Here is a 23,393-nt window from a genome sequence, read left to right as displayed (position 1 = left end):
TCAACAAGGGATCCACTATACTATGCATAGGGATCCCTGCAGCCACAGGGCTCCTTAGCAAACTATATAACATTATTTATGCTTTATTGTATTTTATTTATTTGTATTGTGTTTCCCAGGGGTTGGTTTGTTGGTTTGTTTGTTTGTTTGTTTTTTGCAGGGCAATGAGGGATAAGTGACTTGCTCAGGGTCACACAGCTGGTAAGTGAACTCAGGTCCTCCTGAATCCAGGGCCAGTACTTTATCCACTGTACCACCTGGCTGTCCCACCACACACAGTTATATTTCAATCTAATTCAGTCTGGGGAGTGCTGTAGGCCAAATGGGACCCTCTGGACTTGTATTTGACACTTCTGGTTTAGGCTTAATTGTTGGAGAAATTATTAACAATGCAGATTAAGCTTAAAAGTGTATCATGCTGGGGGCGGCTAGATAGCACAGTGGATAAAGCACCGGCCCTGGATTCAGGAGTACCTGAGTTCAAATCCGGCCTCAGACACTTGACACTTACTAGCTGTGTGACCCTGGGCAAGTCACTTAACCCCCATTGCCCCGCAAACAAACAAACAAAAAGTGTATCATGCCTGCATCCTCCTATGTCTGGAGAGTTATTTGTTAAACATTGACTAGCACACCTGTGAACACATTCTTCCTTCACCATTATGCTGAATTTCTTCTAGCATACTAAACTTGGAGTGGTGGGACATGGGTTCCAGTGCTGACTCCTCCACTTACTTGTGTGACTTTGGATAAATCACAACATCCCTCCCCCAAGCCTCATTTTCCTCATCTGGAACAGGAAGAGACTGAAGTAGGACCTCTAATATCCCATCTGGCTTAGAATGTGTCATATGCTACACAAAGAGATTGAGGCAAAGGAAAAGCTAAATCAGATTCCTCTTGGTAGCTTTACTGAGGATGTATCAGAAGGCTGGGAGAGGCTGGGATCTTTACCCTTGAAGTGCTAATTCGTCTCAGAGTGGTTTGATGGCCATAGTGCTGAATTTGGTATGAAGACCTGGATGCGAATATCAGTTCTGCCACTTATTACCTGTGTGGTCCTGTGCATGTCACTTAACTTTCTGGACGTCAGTTTCCTCATCTATATGTTTAAAAAAAAGGAGGGAGGGGAAAGGGATGGACTAGATCGGTGGCATCAAACTCATATAGAAATAGATCCCTGTAGGCATATATTTATTGACTTAGAAAACCACAAATTAATGTTATCTATATAATGTGTTTATTTTTTTAAAAACAAAACAAAACATTTCCCAACTGCATTTTAATCTAGTTCTGGAGGTACAACCTGCAAGGGAGAGTTTGATACCTTTGGACTAGGTGACTTCCAAGGTCCTTTCCAATTCTAAGTCTAAGATCCAAACTAACTGGGCCTAGGGTCAGGATAAACTTGGAGCTCTATGATTACTTAGGTCTACACTGCCTATGGCAGATTTAGTTTCAGATTTAGGCACCTTTCTGGGAATCACTTCTCATATCACTGCCACTTACTCTTTGTCCCACAGAAACAGCCACCCAACATTCAAGGCGTTATTCAGGATCCACACCAAGTAAAACGGAGTTGGCAAGACATTTGGTTTCATGTAGAACCATCCAAGTTCATTTCTGGCCAAAAAATAAAAAGAGTCCATTCAGCAAGACTTACAGTCAGCTCTCATTGGATGCAATGAACCCACCCACCCCTCACAGATTACCAGTTCAGTGACTTACACACATTCCATTTCGTCTTAATAAAATCTGCTGGGCTCTGACTGGAGGCCATGTACAGTACTCACAAACATGTTTTGCCTCTGTGCAACACGTCTCAGGATTTATGTTTACGGTGAAACCACCCTGAAGGACCCCACCCCCAATGGAAACTCCCTGACTTTCACAATTCAGTCCTCAGGTTCCCTATTTGACTTAGTAATAAAGATGAAACTCTCCCAAACAACCTGTCCCTTTGGTGATGGCTTAATTATCTCGTGTAAAACACGTGTGAAAAGATTCAAGTGGGTGGGATGACCACTTCATAGAAAAGTGGCTCTCAGACATTTTTTGCTCCCTATTTAAGGACATGAGGACTCACACTATGTTATGGGAGAGTTGAGGGACTTGGCCAAGTGATCAGAAGTGTAAGTTCCAATCAACTTTTGTTACACTTGTATCACAACTCTACCTTTAAAAGTCATTGATAGAGAAGACACAAAACTATCACTTAGTTAAACCCAATGGCACCTTTTGTATGAGCTGTCTTTAAAAAAAAAAAAAAAGATGCTCACCACAAAGATTAGTCATCTTCCCATGGTGCTAGACCATAAGGAAAGAGATTTGGGGGCTAGGGGTAGAAGAGACAGAAGACACTTCTCTGCTATCCTTCCATGCATAATTAGCATTATAACAAAAGCACAGGTTATCCTGGATTTCTGAGAGTTCAGTGCTTAACATTCTTAAATGTACCCTAAATTGTTCCTCTTGGCTCCACTCCTATGCTGTGTAGAAATGGGTTTCTCTCATTTGAGAATCACTGATTTGGGGAATGTTGGAAATTCACAGTACCAGCACCAACAACCAGAGAGGTCCTGGTGAAAAAACTTGTCTGATCCAGACCCTCTTGGGGCCCTCCCAGGGTGGGAGGGAAATACTACCTGAGGTTGGCTCCTTTGCAAATACAGTACCTTCTGCAGATTCCAGAGAGAGCGTAGCCAAGCCAAGCTAACTGCCACAAATAGATGACATTCCAAATGAGGAAGGTCCAGCCAGCTGGGGTCAAGTCAGTATTGTACTTGTTGGAGATGTTTCCAACGGTTCTCTGGAATATACCTGAAGCAATTGACATGGCAACAAACAAACATTGCAGCTACTAGACACAAGACCCAACATTTCCTTCCTCATCCTCCAACTGTGGGGGCTTCACTCTGCCTTGATATCAACTGACCCTTATTAGAGCACAGTTACATTGGGCTCTGACCTGATAGGTTGTCTCTAGGTAGCCAGATGTGGCTATATAATACTGATTCACATAAATAGGTCCAATTTTAACCAAGCCATGCCCAGAAAAAAATAGAACCACATGCTAAATAATAATTAAAACTAGACAAACCAGCCCCGCTGGTCTCTCAGATGAGGGTGCAAAGAAACTTCAGAGAGTCAACAAATGGAGTCTGTCAGACTGAAGCTTCAGATTTCTCAACCATGTCCACTGAACCACAAGATCGAATTCTATTAGTTAGGTGATTCCCCAACGTTTACCCATTTGTGATATCTTGATCACTCTTCCCCTTTGTATGGGTAGGAAATCTTTGAGCAGGAGGTTGGTAACCAAGGATTTTTTTCAAGTAGTTGGCTGAAACAGCCAGGATACAAGTTTGACTCAGATACTTAAAGTGGGAAGAGACTTTAGAAATCATCTCATCCAAAGTCTCCCCACCCCACCCATGTCCCTCTACATCATCCCTAAATATACAGCCACCCATCCTGGACTTGGATATTTCCAGTGATGGGGGGAGTTCACCACTTCACAAGGCAGCCTATTCATTTCATCGCTGATGAACCTTAGTTGCTTTCATTCAATACGCCCTCTTTTATGTAGCAGGCACAAAGGTGGTCCCTATGTTGGGGTGAAATCTGCTTTCCTGTCATTTCTATATATTCACTGGTCCTAGTTCTAGTTACAGAATTCCTTAGACTCCCAACCCATCGGTAAGCTACCTCCAACTAACTGCCTTGAAACAAGCATTGGGAGAAATGTACCCACTGTGACATGGCTCCAGCTGAATGGATCAAGTAACTATGGAAACGTTCTATAAAAGCTAAACACTGATCATTCCCCTACCTTTGAAGGCTCCAGAACCTGCTGCACCATTCATCACCACCATAACCACAAAAGTGGCCATACTCAAAGAAATGAAGAAAACTTTGGCCTTGTTGTGTGTAGACATTTTGGAGACTGAAAAAAAGCCAGAAAAGAGCATGGAATCAGTGTCATTGGAATCACACTGTGTGTTCACCCAAGTCAGTTTCCTATGTTAATGGGAGGAGGCAGATGAGCTGTTGTTAAAAGGCTTCTGATGATCCATCAAAATGACATGTGCCATTTATGTTTAATTGGAATATGATCTTTTGTAATTATGACATTGGGAGAATTTCATTGAGTGGAGCAGAGGTGCTGCTTGGAGCTAATCTTGGGGGGCAAAATCTAACTGAGCCCATATCCCCTTAGGATAAGATGCTCAAATTTCTAGGAAGTGCCCATCTGAAGAAGGTTCCAGTTGGGTGGAATAAGTCAAAAGTATACTCTGATTCTCAATCCATAGAAAATATATGAGGAGGGGCAGCTAGGTAGTGCAGTAGATAGAGTACCAAACCTAGAGTCAGGAGGACCTGAGTTCAAATCTGACCTCAGACACTTGACACTAGCTGTGTGACCCTGGGCAAGTCACTTAACCCCAATTGCCTCACCAAAATAGATAGATAGATAGATAAGGAGAAAGGAAGTATTTATCAAGTACCTACTATGTGCCAGGCATCATACTAAATGCTTTATAAATATAATATCATTTGGTCTCTGTAAGACAGGTATTCTTTTATTTCCATTTTACAGTTGAAAAAACTAAAACTCAGAGTCTGAGGTCACATTTGAATTCAGGTCTTCCTAACTCTAGGCTTAGCACTCTGTCCTCTGAACCACATAGATGCAAACCCATATTCAAAATTAAAAGAACTCTGTACAGAAATCCAAACTTACAACCTAAATCAATTAGAAAATGCTTTTCAATATAAAAAAACTTCTTAAATGATTTCATGTAATATTCTTTTAAATAACAAGCTTTACTGAACTTAAAATATGAATTATGAAAAAAGTTTTCAGGCTCTCTTCTATTACACAGAATGAAACATACCTACATTGCAATGTTTTGGGGAGAATGTCGAGCAATTATTTTCATAATTGTAAGGATAAGGCACCATAGTATAGCTTAATGAATTATGGTCATGGAGTCAGAAGACCTGAGCTCTCCTTGACTCTGATCCTTAGTAGCTATGTAATCCTATGCAAGTCACTTTCCCTAGTGGAGACTTTATTTCTTCATCTATAAAATGGGCATAAAAATGTTTGCACTCCTTTCCCACCAGGTTGTTTGTGAGGAAAGTTCTACGTGCAAACTTAAATGTCGATGAACATGTGATATCAAGTGGGACACTTGAGTTACATCCTTTACAAGGATCATCCTCATTCATTCTGTGTTTCTCAACAGAGATGGTTGGCAGTCAAATCCAGGGACCCCAAAGAGAAGGTGTTAGAAGTCAGATCCACTGAGAGCAAACTCTCAGCTCCTCCCAGAAATTTAACTCCACTGGTTGCCTCCCAATTTCCTGAGCACCTACAAGCAGGGATGAGTGGTTAAGAGATACTGGAAGCCAGCCTTCTTGACCTCTTGAGTTTGTACATCCCTTTTCCCTGTGCATAAATGCTTAAACACTCAGAAGGCTTCTCTAAGCAATATTTCCTTCTTCTTCTTCTGTAGGAGACCAGACTTCCAAGTTCTGCTTCCAAAAGAGATTTCATCACTCAGAGAAGTGAAATGGGATCTTTGTTGCCATTTGTTTCTCAGAACAAAGTCTCTCCCAAAGAATTTAGGACCATGGGTTTGCTCAGAATTCCCATTCCTTAACTCTAACTGTAAATGATTTAGAAAAACATACCTGGGTAATTCCAATCTAGTGTCATTTTGGGAAGAAGAAGCCCTGTGTTCTCACCTTGGCTGGCTGTTAAGTCCTGTGTCGTTTGAAATTAGATGGGGGTGCCTATCTCAGTCTCAAGTTTTAGGGAATTTAGCTGGGGTTTCAAATATATGGTTACTTAGAAATTAGATGCTATAGCACCAGTTTGGGGCATTAAGCATTTGCTAAAGCATATTAAATATTAGTAGAGAGAACACCTGGTTCCTAAAGTTTAGAAGCCCTACACACCTAGGATAGAGAGCAAGAGCCAGAGGGCAGCATGGGAAAGGGATGAGCATGCAAAAAGAGGGCAAGAGACCCCTCTCAGGGTTTTTAACCTCTCGCAGGTAGAGGTGGGTCACTTTACCTTGATTCAAGCTAATTGGCCAGTAACATTCAAGTCCATGGATTGACTTGAGAGTATTCTTAGGTGAGTTAACTTCCTTTAGTTAGTCAGGAAGGCTGATCTACATTTCCTTTGAAATTCTCCTGGGGCAGCTAGGTGGCACAGTGGATAGAGCACTGGCCCTGGAATCAGGAGTACCTGAGTTCAAATCTGATCTCAGACACTTGATGCTTACTAGCTGTGTGACCCTGGGCAAGTCACTTAACCCCAATTGCCTCACCAAAAAAAAAAAAGAAAGAAAGAAAGAAAAGAAAAGTAATTCTCCTGACTCTGGACTGGCCCTGCAAAACCAGCCAGAGTTCCTGTGTGTGTGTGCGTGTGTGTGTGTGTGTGTGTGTGTGTGTGTGTGTGTGTGTGTGTATGTATGTGTATGGGGAGGGTCTCTGAGTCCCCAGAATACACCACTATTAATAATTTTCTCACAGTCCCCTTGCTAGTGATGTTGGGATTCCACTAGGTGTGAACAGGTTCCTCTTCCTCTTTCTTTTGCTCCCTCAGCATCCTTTGCTCCAGAAAAACTTAGAAAAATTTAGGAATGTCATGGTGGGCAAGGGAAAATCAATAGTGGTCTTGGTTTTCTAAGACTTCAATGAAGATTCTGAAGATTAAAATGGAAATCTCCTTAGGATTTTTTTGGGGGTGAGGCAATTGGGGTTAAGTGACTTGCCCAGGTTCACACAGCTCATAAGTGTCAAGCGTCTGAGGTCGGATTTGAACTCAGGTCCTCCTGAATCCAGGGCCAGTGCTCTATCCACTGTGCCACCTAGCTGCCCATAGGGTGCATTTTTAAAACTTGCACTGGTACCAGAAACTTAAGAATTAGAGAACTCGGGGCACTGCTTCCTATTACTAGAGGACACAAATCCTATACTTCTGCAAGAGATAATCTGTTTTGAGAAGACCAGCTCCCAAAAGAGGGGTCTTCTCTACACTGGATGGGCAAGCAATTCTGTTAGGTAAGGCATTGGGAGCCAAAATCTGATAGTAGTCTATATATTAACTGACTTAAGTCTGGGAAACTAAGAAATAACATGGCAGGAGTATTTGGGGAAAGTAAACATAAGAAAATATACTTAAAGGTGTCTCTTCTCACCCCTTTTCCTAAAACTAGACAGAGGTGGTATTTGATATTGCGTTCATTTGAGTTCATTTGTACCCAGGATGCTGAAGGCAACAATGGTCATCTGGACCCTAAATTTCCTTTTTGATGGTGATGGAGGGAGAGATGGGTGAGGTAGGATGAGAAGTAGACTATTCTCCTTTGTTCTCCACCCAATAGTGATATCAACAGTAGGAAAAGCATAGAATCAAACTGAGCTTGATTCTTGAAGAGTCATCTGAGACTGTTAGAATCATGAGAATCTAACTATGGCCACTCTTTCCCCACCAAACCAAGGGAATGACATGGCTCCACTTAGCTCTCACACTTAGCACTGTGTACAACATTGAGCTCATGTGGGACAGCAGGGTCATTGTCAGGCGTCTTGGTCAGCATCTTGCCCCTGGACTCAGATGGCTCCAGAAGAGAAGGTAACTTTGCACAGCCCTGCCTCACTTAAATCTAGTTCACTGCAAGTCTAGACATCACCTCCCGATGTCACAGTCCTCTTTGAGAATGAAGGACAAGCAACAACAACATGTGGGACAATATGGAGTAATGGATGGAGTATGCCTAGGATACCTACTTGCTGTGTGACCTTGGGCAAATCATTTAGCCTCTCTGCAGTTCATCTTTAAATGAGGTGGTTGGACTAGATTATCTTTAGAATCCATGTCGTTCTTACTTCACAATGGTATTATGAGGCTTAAATGAGATAATGTGTATAAAGCACTTTGCAAACCTTACAGTACCATGTAACCATCAGTTCTTATGCTGTACTCAGTAAGGAAGTTCTAACCTTCCCCCACACACACACTTTAGTGCCAAGAGGTGGTTAATTGAAGCAATGGGTTTTTTTGTTTAAGGGGAGAACAGTTTAGCCATTTTGAGGCAGTTGGCCTTCCTTTTTAGCATAAAGAAGGATTTATTTAACTTTTGGCATAGGCTTAGGAACAGTATGTTTAGAAAAGGCACTTTCCCAATTTGTGCCAAGATATGACATTTGTACAGTGTAACCATGTGTTCCAGATTTTCCATGGCCATACTAATTACAAAGGGGCAGCTAGGTGGTTCAATGGCTAGAGTGCCAGGCCTAGAGTCAGGAAGACCTGAGTTCAAATCCAGCCTCAGACACTTACTAGTCAGGCAAGCCTAGGCAAGTCACTTTACCCCATCTGACTCTGTTTTCTCATCTGTAAAATAAGCTGGAGAAGGAAAGGGCAAACCACTCCAGTATCTTTGCCAAGAAAACCCCAAAAGGGGTCATGAAGAGTTGAACAGGACTAGAAACAACTAAACAACAACTAATTACAAACTACCGATTGACTTGTAATAGGAAGTTTGAAAAAAAAAATACTTTGTCAAATCATGAATTCTGTTTGGGAAAATATGGTGACTGTAGGGCTACAGGTAGACACAACTTGAAAAATGATATCATCAGCACCACCACCATCCTAATGTGTTACCAAGGGCTCAGTTAACCTTTCTCATATCAGTTTCCTGATCTATGTATATTCCTTGGAAGGGATGGGAGGAAAGGGAAGGACACTCCTGATCAATTTGATTTCTCCCCAATGAAGCTAATGTAATCAAAAAAGGAAGACAAATAACTGACAGCAAGGCACTAAAATAAAGTACAAACACTGCCTGTGATTTGATCTGTTACCCTGTCATGACGTATGAAGTTCTCCTTAATGGAAAGAGGAAGTGGCTAGCTATTGGCTGGTGGAGAATAGACCAAGCTCTTGGGCCACCTTTAAGAGGCGAGACAGAGTGACTGACCTTAGCCATAGGACGGGCAATGAAGCAAGCTGTCCATCTCCTAACAGACAGATGGACAGATTGTGGACTCAGATGCAGGGGACATGAATTTTTGGACACAGACAATGAGTGAGTTGGTTTTTGTCTAACTATATTTGTCATAAGACCTATTTCTCTTCTGTTTTTCAACTGAGGGAGGGATTTGGTGGCAACAGGAGCTAGTGATAATGTCACCTCCCCCCTCAAAAATAAAGAAAAGGGGGCCTTTGAAGCATTAAAAAGAAAAGCACAGAAAAGAACAGAAGGAAATGCATAGAGCAGAGCAGTTTTGAAAATAGCATTGTTGTTGAATTTAAATGAGATCAAACGGGATAATAATTTTTAATGTGTTTAACAGAGTGCCTGTCACATAATCATTGTTATATAAATGTAAGCTATTAGTAATTATTATTTGTAGTAGTTGAGTTTTAAGCTTTTAATAACAGAAAACTACACTAAAACTTGGGAGGCCCTAGATTACCTTTGTTAAAAAGCAAGCCATATGTAATAAAGATTGACAGACTCACATACAGTCATTTTTTTGTTGTTGTCGTTATGGATTTTTTTTCCTTTGGTGTTTGTCTATAATAAAATATTTTTTAAAAAAGACATTTCATTATCATAATTCAATAGGGAAGAACTTCTTGGATATTACATATTTTTGTAATCTGTATTTCACAGATTTCTGTTTTCTCTTGCTTTGTCATTACTAGCATGCTGTACAGTCAAATGAAATGATTGTAATGTTGCCAAAAATAAAAATGAAAAATCAAAAGCAGGACACTCTCTCTAGGAAGACAACAGTCAAGGAAAGGGAACAGTGCCCAGCAGTGGAGAAAGAACTCGGCTCATAAGAGGGAATCAATTCTTTGTCCTTTGCTTTGCACTTCTACCACAGAGTCACTGTGGAAGAGGGGATTTCTTCCCTCCCCCCTTCCTCCTCCACACTGGCCACAGAACACTGTGCAATGTAGCTACTCCCCTAGTAGAAGTTACTGCCCCCAACACTGAGCTGACGCAAAGAGAGTCAGTCAATTAAGACAGCTCCGAGGAATGTGACCTTTGGCAGTACAGAAGAGAGTTAACCCTAGCAGCTGGTACCAAGCGACAGGCCCAGAGTGTCCAGCTGATGAACCTGCCGGGCAGAATGCTACAGCTCTGAGAGAGGCGTGCAATGATACCTCAAGAAGCTAAAGGATATCGAATCCCCGTAGTACTGGAGATGTGAAGGCCTTCTCCAATAGGTGCTCTCTACCCAATACCTCTCTACCTGTGTATTCTGTGTATGAGGCCACACTTGTCACTGAGGAAAGTGTGCTGCAGATTTATATGGAGAAGCACATTCCTATGGGGGAAAGAGAATGGTTTTTAGCTTCTGTTCTTTTTTAAAAAAAAAAATTTATTTATTTGTTTGTTTGTTTTGCTGGGCAATGAGGGTTAAGTGACTTGCCCAAGGTCACGCAGCTAATAAGTGTCAAGTGTCTGAGGTCAAATTTGAACTCAGGTCCTCCTGAATCCAGGGCCAGTGCTTTATCCACTGCGCCACCTAGCTGCCCCCTTAGCTTCTGTTCTTAACATGCCATCTCAGTAAATGCCTGTTTGAATAATTGCGTGTACTGACTGCCTACTAATGAGAAGCATGCTGGTGGAGGCTAGTGAGCATGTGTGGACCTACAGAGTACCTTGAACCTGGGGTAATAGTCCTATAGATCCAACCTGTACTCTGCCAAGTTGGGAGAGGAGGGAGAACCTTATGGGTTAGAGGTGACCAGGCTTGTTGGTCATTGAGGTCCTTCACAGTTCCATATCTTTAATCCTACAATCTCTCTGGGGCTCTGTTTCTTAATCTGTAAAATACTGGTTGGATTGGGTTATTGCATGAGGTTCCTTTCAACCATAATTCCTATGATGTTCTGAATCTTCACTGTAACACATAGAACGTGGCAACATGTTGATGATTCTGTGATCTCATTAATGGGAGTATATCCCCTAAATGTACAAATTGGGACCTGACCCTGGCTTCTTACAAGGAAATTAAGTGATACAGTGGATAGATTGGAGGGTTTAGAGGCAGGAAGACCTGAGTTCAAATCCTGCCTCAGACACTTACTAGCTGTGTGACCCTGGGGAAGTCACTTAATCCCGTTTGCCTCGGTTTCCTCATCTGCAAAATGAGCTGGAAAAGGAAATGGCCAACCACTCCAGGATCTTTGCCAAGAAAACCCCCAGTGGGGTCACAGAGAGTCAGATGGGACTGAAACAACCAAACAACAATGATAGACCTGAGTTCAAATCCTGCCTCAGACATTCACTTGCTGTGTGACCCCCATGCAAGTCACTTACTCTCTATCAGCCTCAGTTTCCTCAACTATAAAATGGGAGTCCTAATAGCTAGTACTTCCCTCTCAGAGCTATTGTGAGGATCAAAAGAGATAACAAATGGTAGCTGTTATTAGTAGCTTTTAATTCGCCTTATGCAATTCTGGTTCATGTCATTCTATAAATCCTGCATGGAGAATATAACTAATGAGCTCAAGACCTTCCTGGAACTTTTTAAATATTTCACAGATACTTTGTTCACTAGGCTCCCGATCTACAATCCATCATTATCACCATGACTGGGTCAACTCCTCTTCAGACCTGATCTGTGACAAATAGTCTTTAGACCAACTTTTCCATGTAAGTCATCAGTGGCAATGTGACCCCACTGACCAACACCCTCCCTGGATCTTTCCATTGCCCTTTTGGGACACCACAGTTTTGAATCTTCAACCATCATCAGCTGCATCACTGGGAGAAGAGTGTGTGTGTGTGTGTGTGTGTATGTAAGGGAGGAGTTTGGGATTAATCAATCAATAAACATTTATTAATTTCCTACAGTGTGCCAGGCAGCTAGGTGGCCTTAGACACTTACTAGCAATATGATTCTAGACAAGTCACTTAACCCTGTTTGCCTCAGTTTCTTCATCTGTAAAACGAGCCATAGAATGAAATGGTAAACCACTCCAGTATTTCTGCCAAGAAAACCCCAAATGGGATCATAAAGAGTTGGACATGACTGAAACAATAGAATAACGACATGTGTTCCAGGCACGATGTGCTGGAGTACTGAAAATACTGTATAATTTCCTCTAATCAAATCCAGCCAGCTCTCCCCCTCCTCTTTAATTCTTGGCCGTTCGTTGTCATGCAACTTGATATCACAAAACAAATACCAAACATGGAGTAAATATGACTGAGCGGAAGTTTGTTAATCATTGACCAATGAGTTTAGGTGGGTTAGAGACATTCCCCAGCATAGGACTCCAAGGGAGAGTCCTCTCATGGTGTTAGGCAGCTCAGGAGTTCTGAAAAGTTGCATAAAGTAAATTTGTGTTGAGCTGAGCTGTTTCCCAAACACTAGGGGAGCTCACTGCTGCATATGGAAAACAGATTCTCTGGTAAAGCAACTAGGTCTTCCGTGATGCAAATGATTAGCTTCTAGCCCGCCTCCCCTTTTCATTTTATTTTCATTCAGATTTTTATCGGTTTTCTTCTAGGATCATGGCATGCCAGAGCTGGAGGCTTAGCTCTCATCATTTTGCCCACATGCCTCCTATTAAAGATCAAGAAAGTCAGCCCCCTCCCCCAAGACAAGATGGGCCTTGACCAAGAACACAATTATTGTCCCATACACCCCTCTGTGAATTCCTACCTGGAGCCAGCTAGCTTATGCTTCCTCAAATGTGGTGGGAAGGACAAAGAGTGGATTTTTGCAAAATATGAAGGGGATATTACTAACTGCATATCTTGCCCTTAAATGTTTGCTCGTTGTGAGGCCTTTGTGCTAGGTGGCCTCTTTGAGAAACTTCCCAGGCTCAGGGAGCTTTTTATTATCTAGATGTATAAATGAAATAGAAGGATTTAAATTTCTATTAGCTCAGCCATTCAGTTAATAACTCAGGCCAGAGGCAGATTAAGACCTTCTAGGCCCCTGAGCAATAATAAGAGGCCTTTCTTCAGCATTAGTAAATTTTTTTAAATACTGATCTTTTAAAGCATTTTAAAAATGGAAAAGTCTTGTTATTCTCTTTATAAATATTTAATGTCCTTTTATATTTATATTAACATTACAGAATATCAGATATGGAAGAGACCTTACAGGCTGTACTCCAAAATGTGACCAAACAAAAATGACCACACTATCTATCTGTCATTGGGGCATGGAGGTAACCCTGAGTCCTTTAAGACTATGCAAGCAGAGCACGGTGAGGTGAGTAAGAGCCAGTATTTATGTAGCATTTTAGGGTTTGCAAAATACTGTGGATATTATCTCATTTGATCCTCACAACCATCCCAGGAGGAGGTAGGTGCTTGAGGAAACTGAGGTAAAGAGAGGTGACTTGCCCAGGGTTACATGGCTAGTAAACGTCTGAGACAGGATTTTAACTCAGTGGATAGAGTGATGGCCCTGGAGTCAGGAGGAGCTGAGTTCAAGTCCAGCCTTAGACACTTACTGTGAGACCATGGGCAAGTCACTTAACCCTGTTTGCCTCAGTTTCCTCATCTGTAAAATAAGCTGTGGGAGGAAATGGCAAACTACTCCAGTATCTCTGCCAAGAAAACCCCCAAATGGGGTCACAAAGAGTCAGACACGACCGAATAACAACAACTTCCTGACTCCAAATCTACGACTTTATCCACTAGTCCAGCTCCTTAGCTCAGGCATTTGATACAATATTGGAAATCTCTGAGTACTGGCCAAATTAGATAAACCACATGTCTCTTGTCTGAAGACCAAACTAACTTAGGACTCATGGCCAGGTTAGCCAAATGGGGCCTTTTGGGGGCACAGCAACCCTTAAAGGCCATTTTCTGGGTTACAGATCTACTCTGTGATCTACTCTGGCCAAAGGAGTACCTACGTGGATAAAATGACAAAACCTTTATGTTTTGAAGTATTAAATTCATATCTTAAGATTGAAATTTTTAAATAAGCCAATAAATAGCTCTATTGTATTTTTAGACAATAAGACTTGCAAAATTGTAAAAATTCTATATTTAGAATATGTAGAATGCTAATGATTTTGTTTTTAAATGTAAATTTTAATTAACATCAAAGAAAAGTTGAAAAATTTGACAAGCATTAAATGAAATTTTAAAATCTTGACAAAATAATGTACTTTCCCTAAAATAACACAAGAATAATGCTCACACATAGACAGAGGACTGGAAAAATATACAGTATATAAAATTAGTTCATTAGCCTTAGTATTAGAAAGTCATAGCACATTTGACCCAGTTCATATGTCATGAATATGTGATTGTTTTGCATATAAAATTCTATAAAATCACAATTTAAATGGATGTATTGTTTTTATTTTCTACTGTAAATTTAAGAGAAAACCTTTTTAAATGCTTTTTAAAATATCTTTCTCATAACTTTTGATTCCTTTAATCATCAAAGCCTGTAGAAATTCCCAGATAAATACCAAAGTCTACAAACCAGAATTCAGGTCAAAGCTATCCTAGTTATTCTTGGAAATGTGCCAACGAGATAAGTTAAGGTGTAAACAACTTCTCTAGGGAGATGGCTGAACAAATCCTATGTTGGTCCAAGGGTCATTAACAAATATCCATGCAACTACTATGTTTATTCCAGACCAGGTAAAGGTCTTCTGTGTCAGGTACACAAAGAATAGACCATTTAAAACCTGTACCTCTCCCCAGTAACTCCAATACCGACCGCGTTATTACCTTGGAAAGGCCTACTCATGATTTTAACCTTGAAGGCTCTAGAAGTGTCACCAATGTTCTCTTTGACTCATTTATCTCTGGCTCAGAAAGTCCTTGCACTTGGGCTTCCATTTGGGGTGCAGGTGGCTGATACTTAAATGGGGTGAAGTGTTGATCAACACAATGACCAACTACAGGGCTTCCAATGAAGCATTCCACTCACCTTCTGGAAGAGAGACAATGGTTTCGGGGTGCAGAATGAGATGTATTTTTGGACAGGGTTACTACAGGAATTTATTTTGCTTGACAATTTGAATATTTGTTACGAGGATTTTGTCCCCTCCTCCCCCCCCAGCCCCCCCCCCGCCAAATGGGGTAGGAGAGAAGAGAGGAAGAGAAAATAATTTCTATTAATTGAAAAAAAATAATAAATGGAATGGAGTAGTATTTGTTTTATAAGGCCAATTGAGATGAAAAGAAAAATACACTCAGTGTTCTTGCCCGAGTAAATATGTATGTGTGTGTGTATATATATATATATATATATATATATATATATATATATATGTGTGTGTGTGTGTGTGTGTGTGTGTGTGTGTGTGTATGTGTGTGTATGTGTGTGTATACACACATATGCTAAGTGCCTTACAAATATCTCATTGGCCCCTTTCTCTTCTGTTGTTGTTCAGTGGTTTTCAACCCTTCATGACCCACATTTGGGGTTTTCTTGGCAAAGACAGTGGAGTGGTTTGCCATTTCCATTTCCAGATCATTTTACAGATGAGGAAACTGAGGCAGAGTTAAGTGACTTGCCCAGGGTCACACAGCCAGTAAGTACCTGAGGCCAGATTTGACCTCACATTTTCTTGACTCCAGGCCTAGCGCTCTATCCACTGTACCACTTAACTGCTCCTTCTTTCTCTTCTATCTGCCTGTTTATCTAAAGGCTTCAGTAATCAGAGACAGAGAGAAGAGAAGGGAAAGAGGGAAGGTAGGTTGAAACTTCTTTAGAGAATATCCATTGCTAGTTTGATGCTTATCTACTCCTGGTCACTTCACCAGAGATGGCACCAATCTCTGAAATCCCCTTTGTGGCCTGTCACATGGTTTCTGTCAGCAGGTCAAGAAGGACCTGACCCTCCAGGACTCCTATTTCCCTTTGTTCAGAATCTGGCACACACACAACCTGGCTGAAAATCAAGACTGCTCCGTGAGCCTCTAAGGGCCTTGAGAGCTCACCGGGAAAGAGGACCTTCATGGGAAACAGAAAATACCAACCTGACATTCCTGTCTTCTGCTGCCTATTTTAAACATGCTTCCTCAGTGCTGTGAGCGGTACAGTAAACCTGTTTCTAACTTCATTCATGTCCTTTTTAAATTTGATATGACTGAAGACTCTGTGTGTGTGCACATGTGTATATGCGATGTGTGATTTTTAACATTCTGTCTATTGTCTCATGTAGGTTATATTCAAAGGGTTTTGAGCCTTTTGAACTTCCCTGGAATTTATTCATATTCTCGTATGCAACCCTGGCCTGGGACATATGGGAAGAACAGCTGATAACTGTCCTACCCTGGGCTTTTATAATCGTTCCTAGAGTCCCACCTTAGCTTCACTAACTAAAGAAAATTGCCCAGTCCCAAAATAAACAAAAGCCCAGCTGGTCATGGGAAATGAGCCAGGCTGCTGTCTCTTGGTTCCTAGTTCAGAAACACATATTCCTCCCAGATGCAGAAGCTCCTCTCTCCCCACCTACCCAATCCTTTTTTAAATTTTGGCATCTCAGAGTCTGATCTAGTTCCCTCCCTCCACCTCTGAGCTCTCTGTCCAAGAAATACTTGACTTGCCAGAAACACTTGGGGGAAGACCAGAGTTCAAATCTTGCCTCAGATATATACTAGCTATGTGATTCTCTGTACCTCAGTTTCCTGACCTGTAAAATTGGAGGGGTTAGCCTTTAAGATTCCTTCCAGTTCTAAACCTGTGATCCTATTATCTTTCCAGTACCAGCCTGCCCAACCCCTGGCCTCCTCTGTGTGCCAGTTTTAGCCGGGCGGGTCTACAATTCATGACAAATAGGGTGGTGGAACTACCTTAGTCCTTGGATACCTGAAACTCTGAATCCACTTTGGAGTGATCTGTTCAGCAGCCCGAGAGCCCACAATTCCCAGGCTCCTCCCAAGGCCTTTGTATCCCTGGGGATGGGCAAAGGCAATAGTGACTTCAAACTAGAGGCATTGGGGGTGGGGAGTGGAGAGATCTTAAGGAAATGTTGTTTTTCCTAGCTGCTTCCCCTCAGTCTAGGCTGGCCCATAATAGCTTTAACTCTTTTCCTGGTTAATTATTTGTAGTAGTCTTCCTACTCCACTGCCAATCTTCCAGCAGTTTAAAAAAAAGTTACTCACAGTATTTCCTTTTCTCCTCCTATAGGACGATGTTAAACACCCTCCAGCTTTGGTTCAGCTGCTTCTTCCCCGGTTACTCAGACTCACTAAGAGCTGCACCTCCCAGGCAGAACTTTTGTCACTGCCCCCCCTTCAACCCATCTCTTAGGAAACTCCCATGATGCTTCTCAAAAAAATATCCTTTTGTCAGATTCCTTTGGGGAGGATAGTCTCTGATTGACTGAAAGAAAACTCTGAACCACAGGAAACTGGATCCTTAACTTGGATCCAGGGCCAGAGCCTAGATTTCCTTTTCCCAAGAGGCATGGTTAATACTATTGCAGAGCATTCTCAAGGCAAGACCATCAGATGGTCCTGTGACATTCCTTTCCTTGGAAACAAACAACTTTGGGGAGTAATTGTACTTAAGAGGATTGGGAAGGGCCATGTACATTAACGAGACTGTATTAGGTGTATATAAATCATTCCGAATTTCTTGCGTGTTAATTTCCAGGCTGAGCTTGTTTAACAGGGGGAAAAAATGATGTTTCCAGTCACTGTGTCTGCTGGTCCCCTCCCCCAAATCCCTCCACTTCCGTTATTCAAGACACGCTGGAAGGAACAAAATGTTCCTGAAGTTAAAGGGGCCTGCCAAATCCCTCCCACTTTCCAGGGAGCTTGTTTTCTTGTTTTTTAAACTGAGTTCTGTAAAAAGCACAAGCTACAACACAAGGGTTGTTTCTCCTCTACTCCCTCCAGTGACTCAGGGACACAGCCTCCTTCACTCCCTAAATGCATTACTGCAGTGCAGTATTCCTGGCACATTTGCCAGGAGCGACTTCTCCATGCCACAGCTGCATTGGGATCCAGGCCAGGAAGTGAGATGCCTGAATTTGCTGATGCAGAAAATTTCAGTAGAAACCTTTGCCACCCATGTGGCAGAGAGGTTTTCCAGCCCTTTCATTTCCTCCTCTCCTTTCCTCTCCTTTCCTCCTTTTATCCTCTCACTCAATCTGAGGGTCAGAAGAAAAACCGTGGTAGGTTTTCTAGTCTTCTCCCCCCATTCTTGATCACAGACACAATTAAGCCATCCTGAAGAGAAAAGCATTTTTTGTTTGTTTGAAAAACCTCCAAGGGGGATTCCACAACCTTTGCAATTCAGTTCCAAGATAACTTTAAAATATAATTAGATGAGACTAGAATATAATCATACCCCACTTCTGGTGCCCATTAATAGGACCATACTCCAGTGAAAGAATGACAAAGTTTGACTTCATTAAAGGAAGGTAGCTTGGTAGTGGATGGAGTGCTGAAAGTAGTGAAGAGATCTGTGTTCAAATCCTGACTGATATTTAGTAGACATGTGATAATAAGAGGAATCACTGTAAAATGAAGATAACATACTTGCACTTAATACATTCCAGTGTTGCTGTGGAGAAAGTCTCAGCTAATGTCCTGCCTTCTATAAAAAGCCTTTCCTAATCCTCTTTAATCTTAGTGCCTTCTTTCAGAGATTATCTGCAATTTATCCTGTATATATCTTGTTTGTAAATAGTTGTTTGTATGTTAGACTGTGAGCTCCTTAAAAGCAAGGACTGGGCTTTTTTTTCCCCTTTTTTGTATCCTCAATGCTTAAGCATAGTGCCTGGCACATATTAGTCATTTAATAAATACTTTTTGACCAGACTTGGGTAATTTCAGTGTTCTACATAATACAAAAAACTTGGATTACATTTAAGAGGATTTCTCACCTCTCTGTTTTCCTGTCCTCAAACAGAAAATCTGGGAACTTCACTATATGACATCACCCAGTATGTTGTCACCAATGCCCCCTTGCAAGCACACCATTCACAAAGCCCAAGGGAGAAAAAAGTTGATACCTATAGGACAAAGGAAATAGAGCTCATATTAGAGCTCATGGAAAATATCCACTCCACTGAAAAAGCAGCTCTTCCAGACCTATATAGATTCGTTCATTGATAGTCATGGAACAGTAACCGATACTCCAGCAGGCATTGCTTCTCAGGGCTCCTTAGCATGTGCTGTCTTCTGCAGCAGCTGTAGGAAGTAGCATTTCTAGCCCTCTTCCAGAAAACAGGCTTTGTACAGTGGACCTCCCATCTCGGCATGGCTAAGTGGAGATACTTCAATTTCTTCATTATTGCAAGAGATACAAGTCCTCTCTCCATGTTACACTTCAAATATAGCTCTAGACCAGAGTGCCTCCACTCTCAAATATTCCCTTAAATTGTGGTTCCTACAACTCACTGCTGGTCTCATGTGAAATATCCACCCCAGAGTCAGGAATACACCCTGCTGCTTTTAGTTCTGAGCTAATCACTAGAACTGATACTGAATCAGAACATAATATGTAGATTACATAGCCTAATGTTCTTTTTTACTCAACATCAAGTGCTGTTTCCTATCTACATCGGTATTTCCCCCCAAAAGCTTGACAAAGCATCCTAATTTCTCTCCAATGATCTCTCAAGTCATAAAAGTCCTTCCAGACTGGTCAGGGTTATTCAAATTATATGGGACTGCTTCCTGTGACATCCAGGGTAAAGACACAGGAAAAGAAAACCAAGTTCTCCTCGTGTGTTACCTAGCACTGGAAATAAAAACATTCAGTACCCATTAGATTTATAAATCTTAAAGCATGATATCGAGGCAGCTAGGTGGCGCAGTGGATAAAGCCCTGGCCCTGGATTCAGGAGGACCTGAGTTCAAATCCGGCCTCAGTCACTTGATACTTACTAGCTGTATGACCCTTGGCAAGTCACTTAACCCCAATAGCCTCACACACACAAAAAAGTATAATATCAATATGAGTTATCATGAGAAATGTGGTAATAAAGAGAACACTAAGAAAAATTAAACAAGAGCAAAAAAAATGAGGAGTTTGGATTAGAATTTAGGGGTTCTTAACTTTTTTGTCTCATGGTATCCTTAGGCACTGTGATAAAGTCTATGGACTCCTCAGAATAATGGTTTTTTTTTTCTTCTTAACTCTTTTTTTTTTTTGGTGAGGCAATTGGGGTTAAGTGACTTGCCCAGGGTCACACAGCTAGTAAGTGTCAAGTGTCTGAGGCCAGATTTGAACTCAGGTTCTCCTGACTCCAGGGTCGGTACTCTATCCACTACGCCACCTAGCTGCTTCAGAATAATGTTTTTAAATGCATAAAATAAATCTTTTGGTTTACAAAGGAAATTAATTATATTGAAATAAAGATATAATGGGGTTTTTTCCATCTAAATTCATGCAACTTCCAAAAGCCATCTATGAACCCCAAGTTAAGAACCCCTAGATTATATGATCTTACAAAGTTCCTTCCCACTCAGTTTATGATCCTGACCCAAAGATAATTTTAAAAGAAAAACAAGAGATCCTCTGAGCACACTCCAGAAATCGTTTCCCCAATCCCAGACACTGGAGATAAAAGAATCAAGAGCTGGGAGGTAGACAGCTGCACTTACAGTTGAAGGGACCTCTGAGGCAGGTTGAAGCTCAGTTATTAACCTTCCATTGGCCCAGGCCTGTGTTTCAGGTGCCTAGTTAATCCCTTCCATAAACCAAGGGCTTCCCTCAGAAAAGGAAATCCCAATCTTGGTTCAGTTTGGTTTTTTTTTTTTGGGGGGGGGAGGTTCAGTTTGAATGAATGAGTTTGTTCCCTCTTTGAACTATGAGCTGTTTCAGTTGTTACAGAGGCATCATATAACAAATTATAATGTGTCCAAAATAGAATTTATTCTACTTCCTAAAAGAAACCCACCTTTTCCTAACAATCACCCTTCCAGTCTCCCAGGTTTTACATCCTCCTAGAACTCTCCCTCTCCCTCACCCCACATATCCAGTCAGTTGCCAAATCCTAATTCTACAACATCTCTCACACACAACATCTTGTACAGCCAGCTTGACTCTACATTCCTTTTCTAGGATTATATATTATTCTCCTGCACACACACTCTGTTCCATTCAAACTGACCCTTTGCCTTTTCCTCACATATGATTTCATCTCCTATCTCTACACCTCTGCACTGGCCACCCCTCATGCCTGAAATGTATTGTGCCCCCTCTTCCTCTTAGAATCCTCTGCTTCCTCCAAGATTCAGTCTAAGCAAAACCTTCTGTTCAAAGTCTTTCTGCTTCCCCACCCCCTCAGTTCTACTGCCCTTCTGCCCTGAACCTCATATTTATTTTGTGCTGTGGAATATTTTGCAGCTAGGTAGTACAGAGGATAAAGCACTGAGCATGGAGTCAGGAAGACTCATCTTCATGAGTTCAAATCTAGCCTCAGACTCTTACTAGCTGCATGACCCTGGGCAAGTCATTTAACCTTGTTTGTCTCAGTTTCCTCATCTTAAAATGAGCTGGAGGATGAAATGACAAACCACTCCAGTATCTTTGACAAGAAAATTCCAAATGGGGTCATGAAGAATCAGACAAGACTTAAAAACAACAGAACAACATATTTTGACATAAATGCATGTTCTTTTTTTTTTTTGCCTCTGTATCCCTAACCCCTAGCACAATGCCTAGCAAACAGTAGATGCTTAATAAATACTTAATGATTTATAGAACTAACTTATTTAATGTGATGGGAAAACAGCAGAAGGAACCCTCCATATATTGGCCTCATACCAGGGATCTTCCTGAAAGATTGTGGCTATATCAGAGTGTATTGTCCCCTCAGGGCTTGCATGATCATTACAGAAGTCATTTGTCTTCATTGCCTATCGATCTTGCTTTGGCCAAAGGCACCTAATATTCAAACTTCCAGTTTCTTTGCTCATCACCCTCTCTCTGCCAAATAATTCACAAGAAATTCCAGGAAGGGATCATAGAGATTATCTAATCCAAGCCCCTCTTTTTTTTTTTTTTTAGTGAGGCAATTGGGGTTAAGTGACTTACCCAGGGTCACACAGCTAGTAAGTGTCAAGTGTCTGAGGCCAGATTTGAACCCAGGTACTCAATGACTTCAGGGCCAGTGCTCTATCCACTGCACCACCTAGCTGCCTCTCCAAGCCCCTCATTTTACAGAGAAGGAAACTGAGTCCCAGAGAGGTACTGAGTTGGCCATGGTGGGAGAAGGAATAAATGGATGAGAGAACATTTGAACTCAAGTCCTTGAACTCCAAATTCAGTGTTCTTTATTAAACCATGCTTCCTTTCTAATGATTGTGAAACAAACATCTTCAAAGTAAATGTAGGGGCAGCTAGGTGGTGCAGTGGATAAAGCACTGGCCCTGGATTTAGGAGGACCTGAGTTCAAACTCAGACTCAAACACTTGACACTTACTTGCTGTGTGACCCTGAGCAAGTCACTTAGCCCCAATTGCCTCACCAAAAATAAAACAAAACCAAACAAAAACCAAAGTAAATGGATATGTAAAAAAGGAACCCTTGTGAATTGATTTTAAATTTAAAAGCTTCTCTCTTGATGCCCTTATGTGGATTTTCTTAAGATGGCTACTAAGGAGGATTAAATTGTTGTTCTCAGGAAGGAAGAAAATCCAGAGGACTGAGACGGCTAAGGGGGTTGAGTTTTTGTGTATCTGGTTTCCTATGTAGAAACCACACTTTCCACCAGTATGCCGGCCCCATTGTGGCCTTATGGACTCCCTGAGGTCTCTAAGGCCTTTTTCCTATAGTTTCAAGTGTGCCGGTTGTATGTAAGTCATTTTAAGTACATGAAGTTCCCTCATAGCCTTTTACTCAATTGTTGTTCATTGATCCCACAAAAATGCCATATTACATCAAATGCCTTTGCAAGGTTCATTAGTTTCATAGAAATAAGGTAAAAATGGGCAAATGAAGTAATGGCATGGGGCAAGAAGAGGTTGACAACTTTACAACGTGGTTTGGTTACACTATATTAACTGCCCTGATTAGGACAACCTTATGCAGTATATGCCCACATTTCTTAAATCCTTTAACCTCTTCTTCTACAATTAAGTTTTTCTGTCTATTGTTTTACTTTATACAATTAAATGACAGGTCACTTCTCCTTCACTATGCAATTCTCCCCTTATATTTGTCCATTCACAGAAATCTTGTAATGTTTAACCCAAATGACTTCAGTGCAAAGGCAGACATAGGGGAACAGAGTAAAATATAAGTTGGAACAATGGCTTTGTATCAAGAAATAAAAGGGGTCAAAAGCCTATAGACCAAACATAATCCTTATTCCTATACGTCATACTTTTTTTCAGAAGAGAGTCATGAGGCACTGGTTGTGGTAGACACCAAATAACATCACCAAAAAAAAT

General features: G+C 41.3%; 1 protein-coding gene and 1 long non-coding RNA gene across 2 annotated transcripts in view; one reads left to right on the top strand and one right to left on the bottom strand.

The window, feature by feature from the left end:
• The window catches only part of LOC122742932, a 35,899-nt gene extending 18,618 nt beyond the window's left edge, over positions 1–17,281 (bottom strand). The window contains exons 1-4 of the mRNA XM_043987535.1: positions 17,145–17,281; positions 3,833–3,946; positions 2,676–2,820; positions 1,510–1,623 (exon numbers count right to left, since the gene is read on the bottom strand). Of these exons, the coding sequence (XP_043843470.1) occupies positions 1,510–1,623; positions 2,676–2,820; positions 3,833–3,938 (365 nt within the window). The 5' untranslated portion in view covers positions 3,939–3,946; positions 17,145–17,281. The remainder of the gene's footprint in view (positions 1–1,509; positions 1,624–2,675; positions 2,821–3,832; positions 3,947–17,144) is intronic.
• Positions 9,019–18,693, top strand: LOC122742933. The gene is made up of 4 exons (XR_006354963.1): positions 9,019–9,113; positions 11,608–11,702; positions 13,139–13,275; positions 17,170–18,693. It is a non-coding gene; the product is annotated as an uncharacterized LOC122742933 (long non-coding RNA).
• Positions 18,694–23,393: the final 4,700 nt, after the last annotated feature.

The sequence above is a fragment of the Dromiciops gliroides genome, chromosome 2, assembly GCF_019393635.1.
Source record: "Dromiciops gliroides isolate mDroGli1 chromosome 2, mDroGli1.pri, whole genome shotgun sequence".
In the NCBI taxonomy this organism is placed as follows: Eukaryota; Metazoa; Chordata; class Mammalia; order Microbiotheria; family Microbiotheriidae; genus Dromiciops; species Dromiciops gliroides.
Note: the sequence above shows the minus strand (reverse complement) of the source record. Positions and strands in the feature narration are given on the sequence as shown.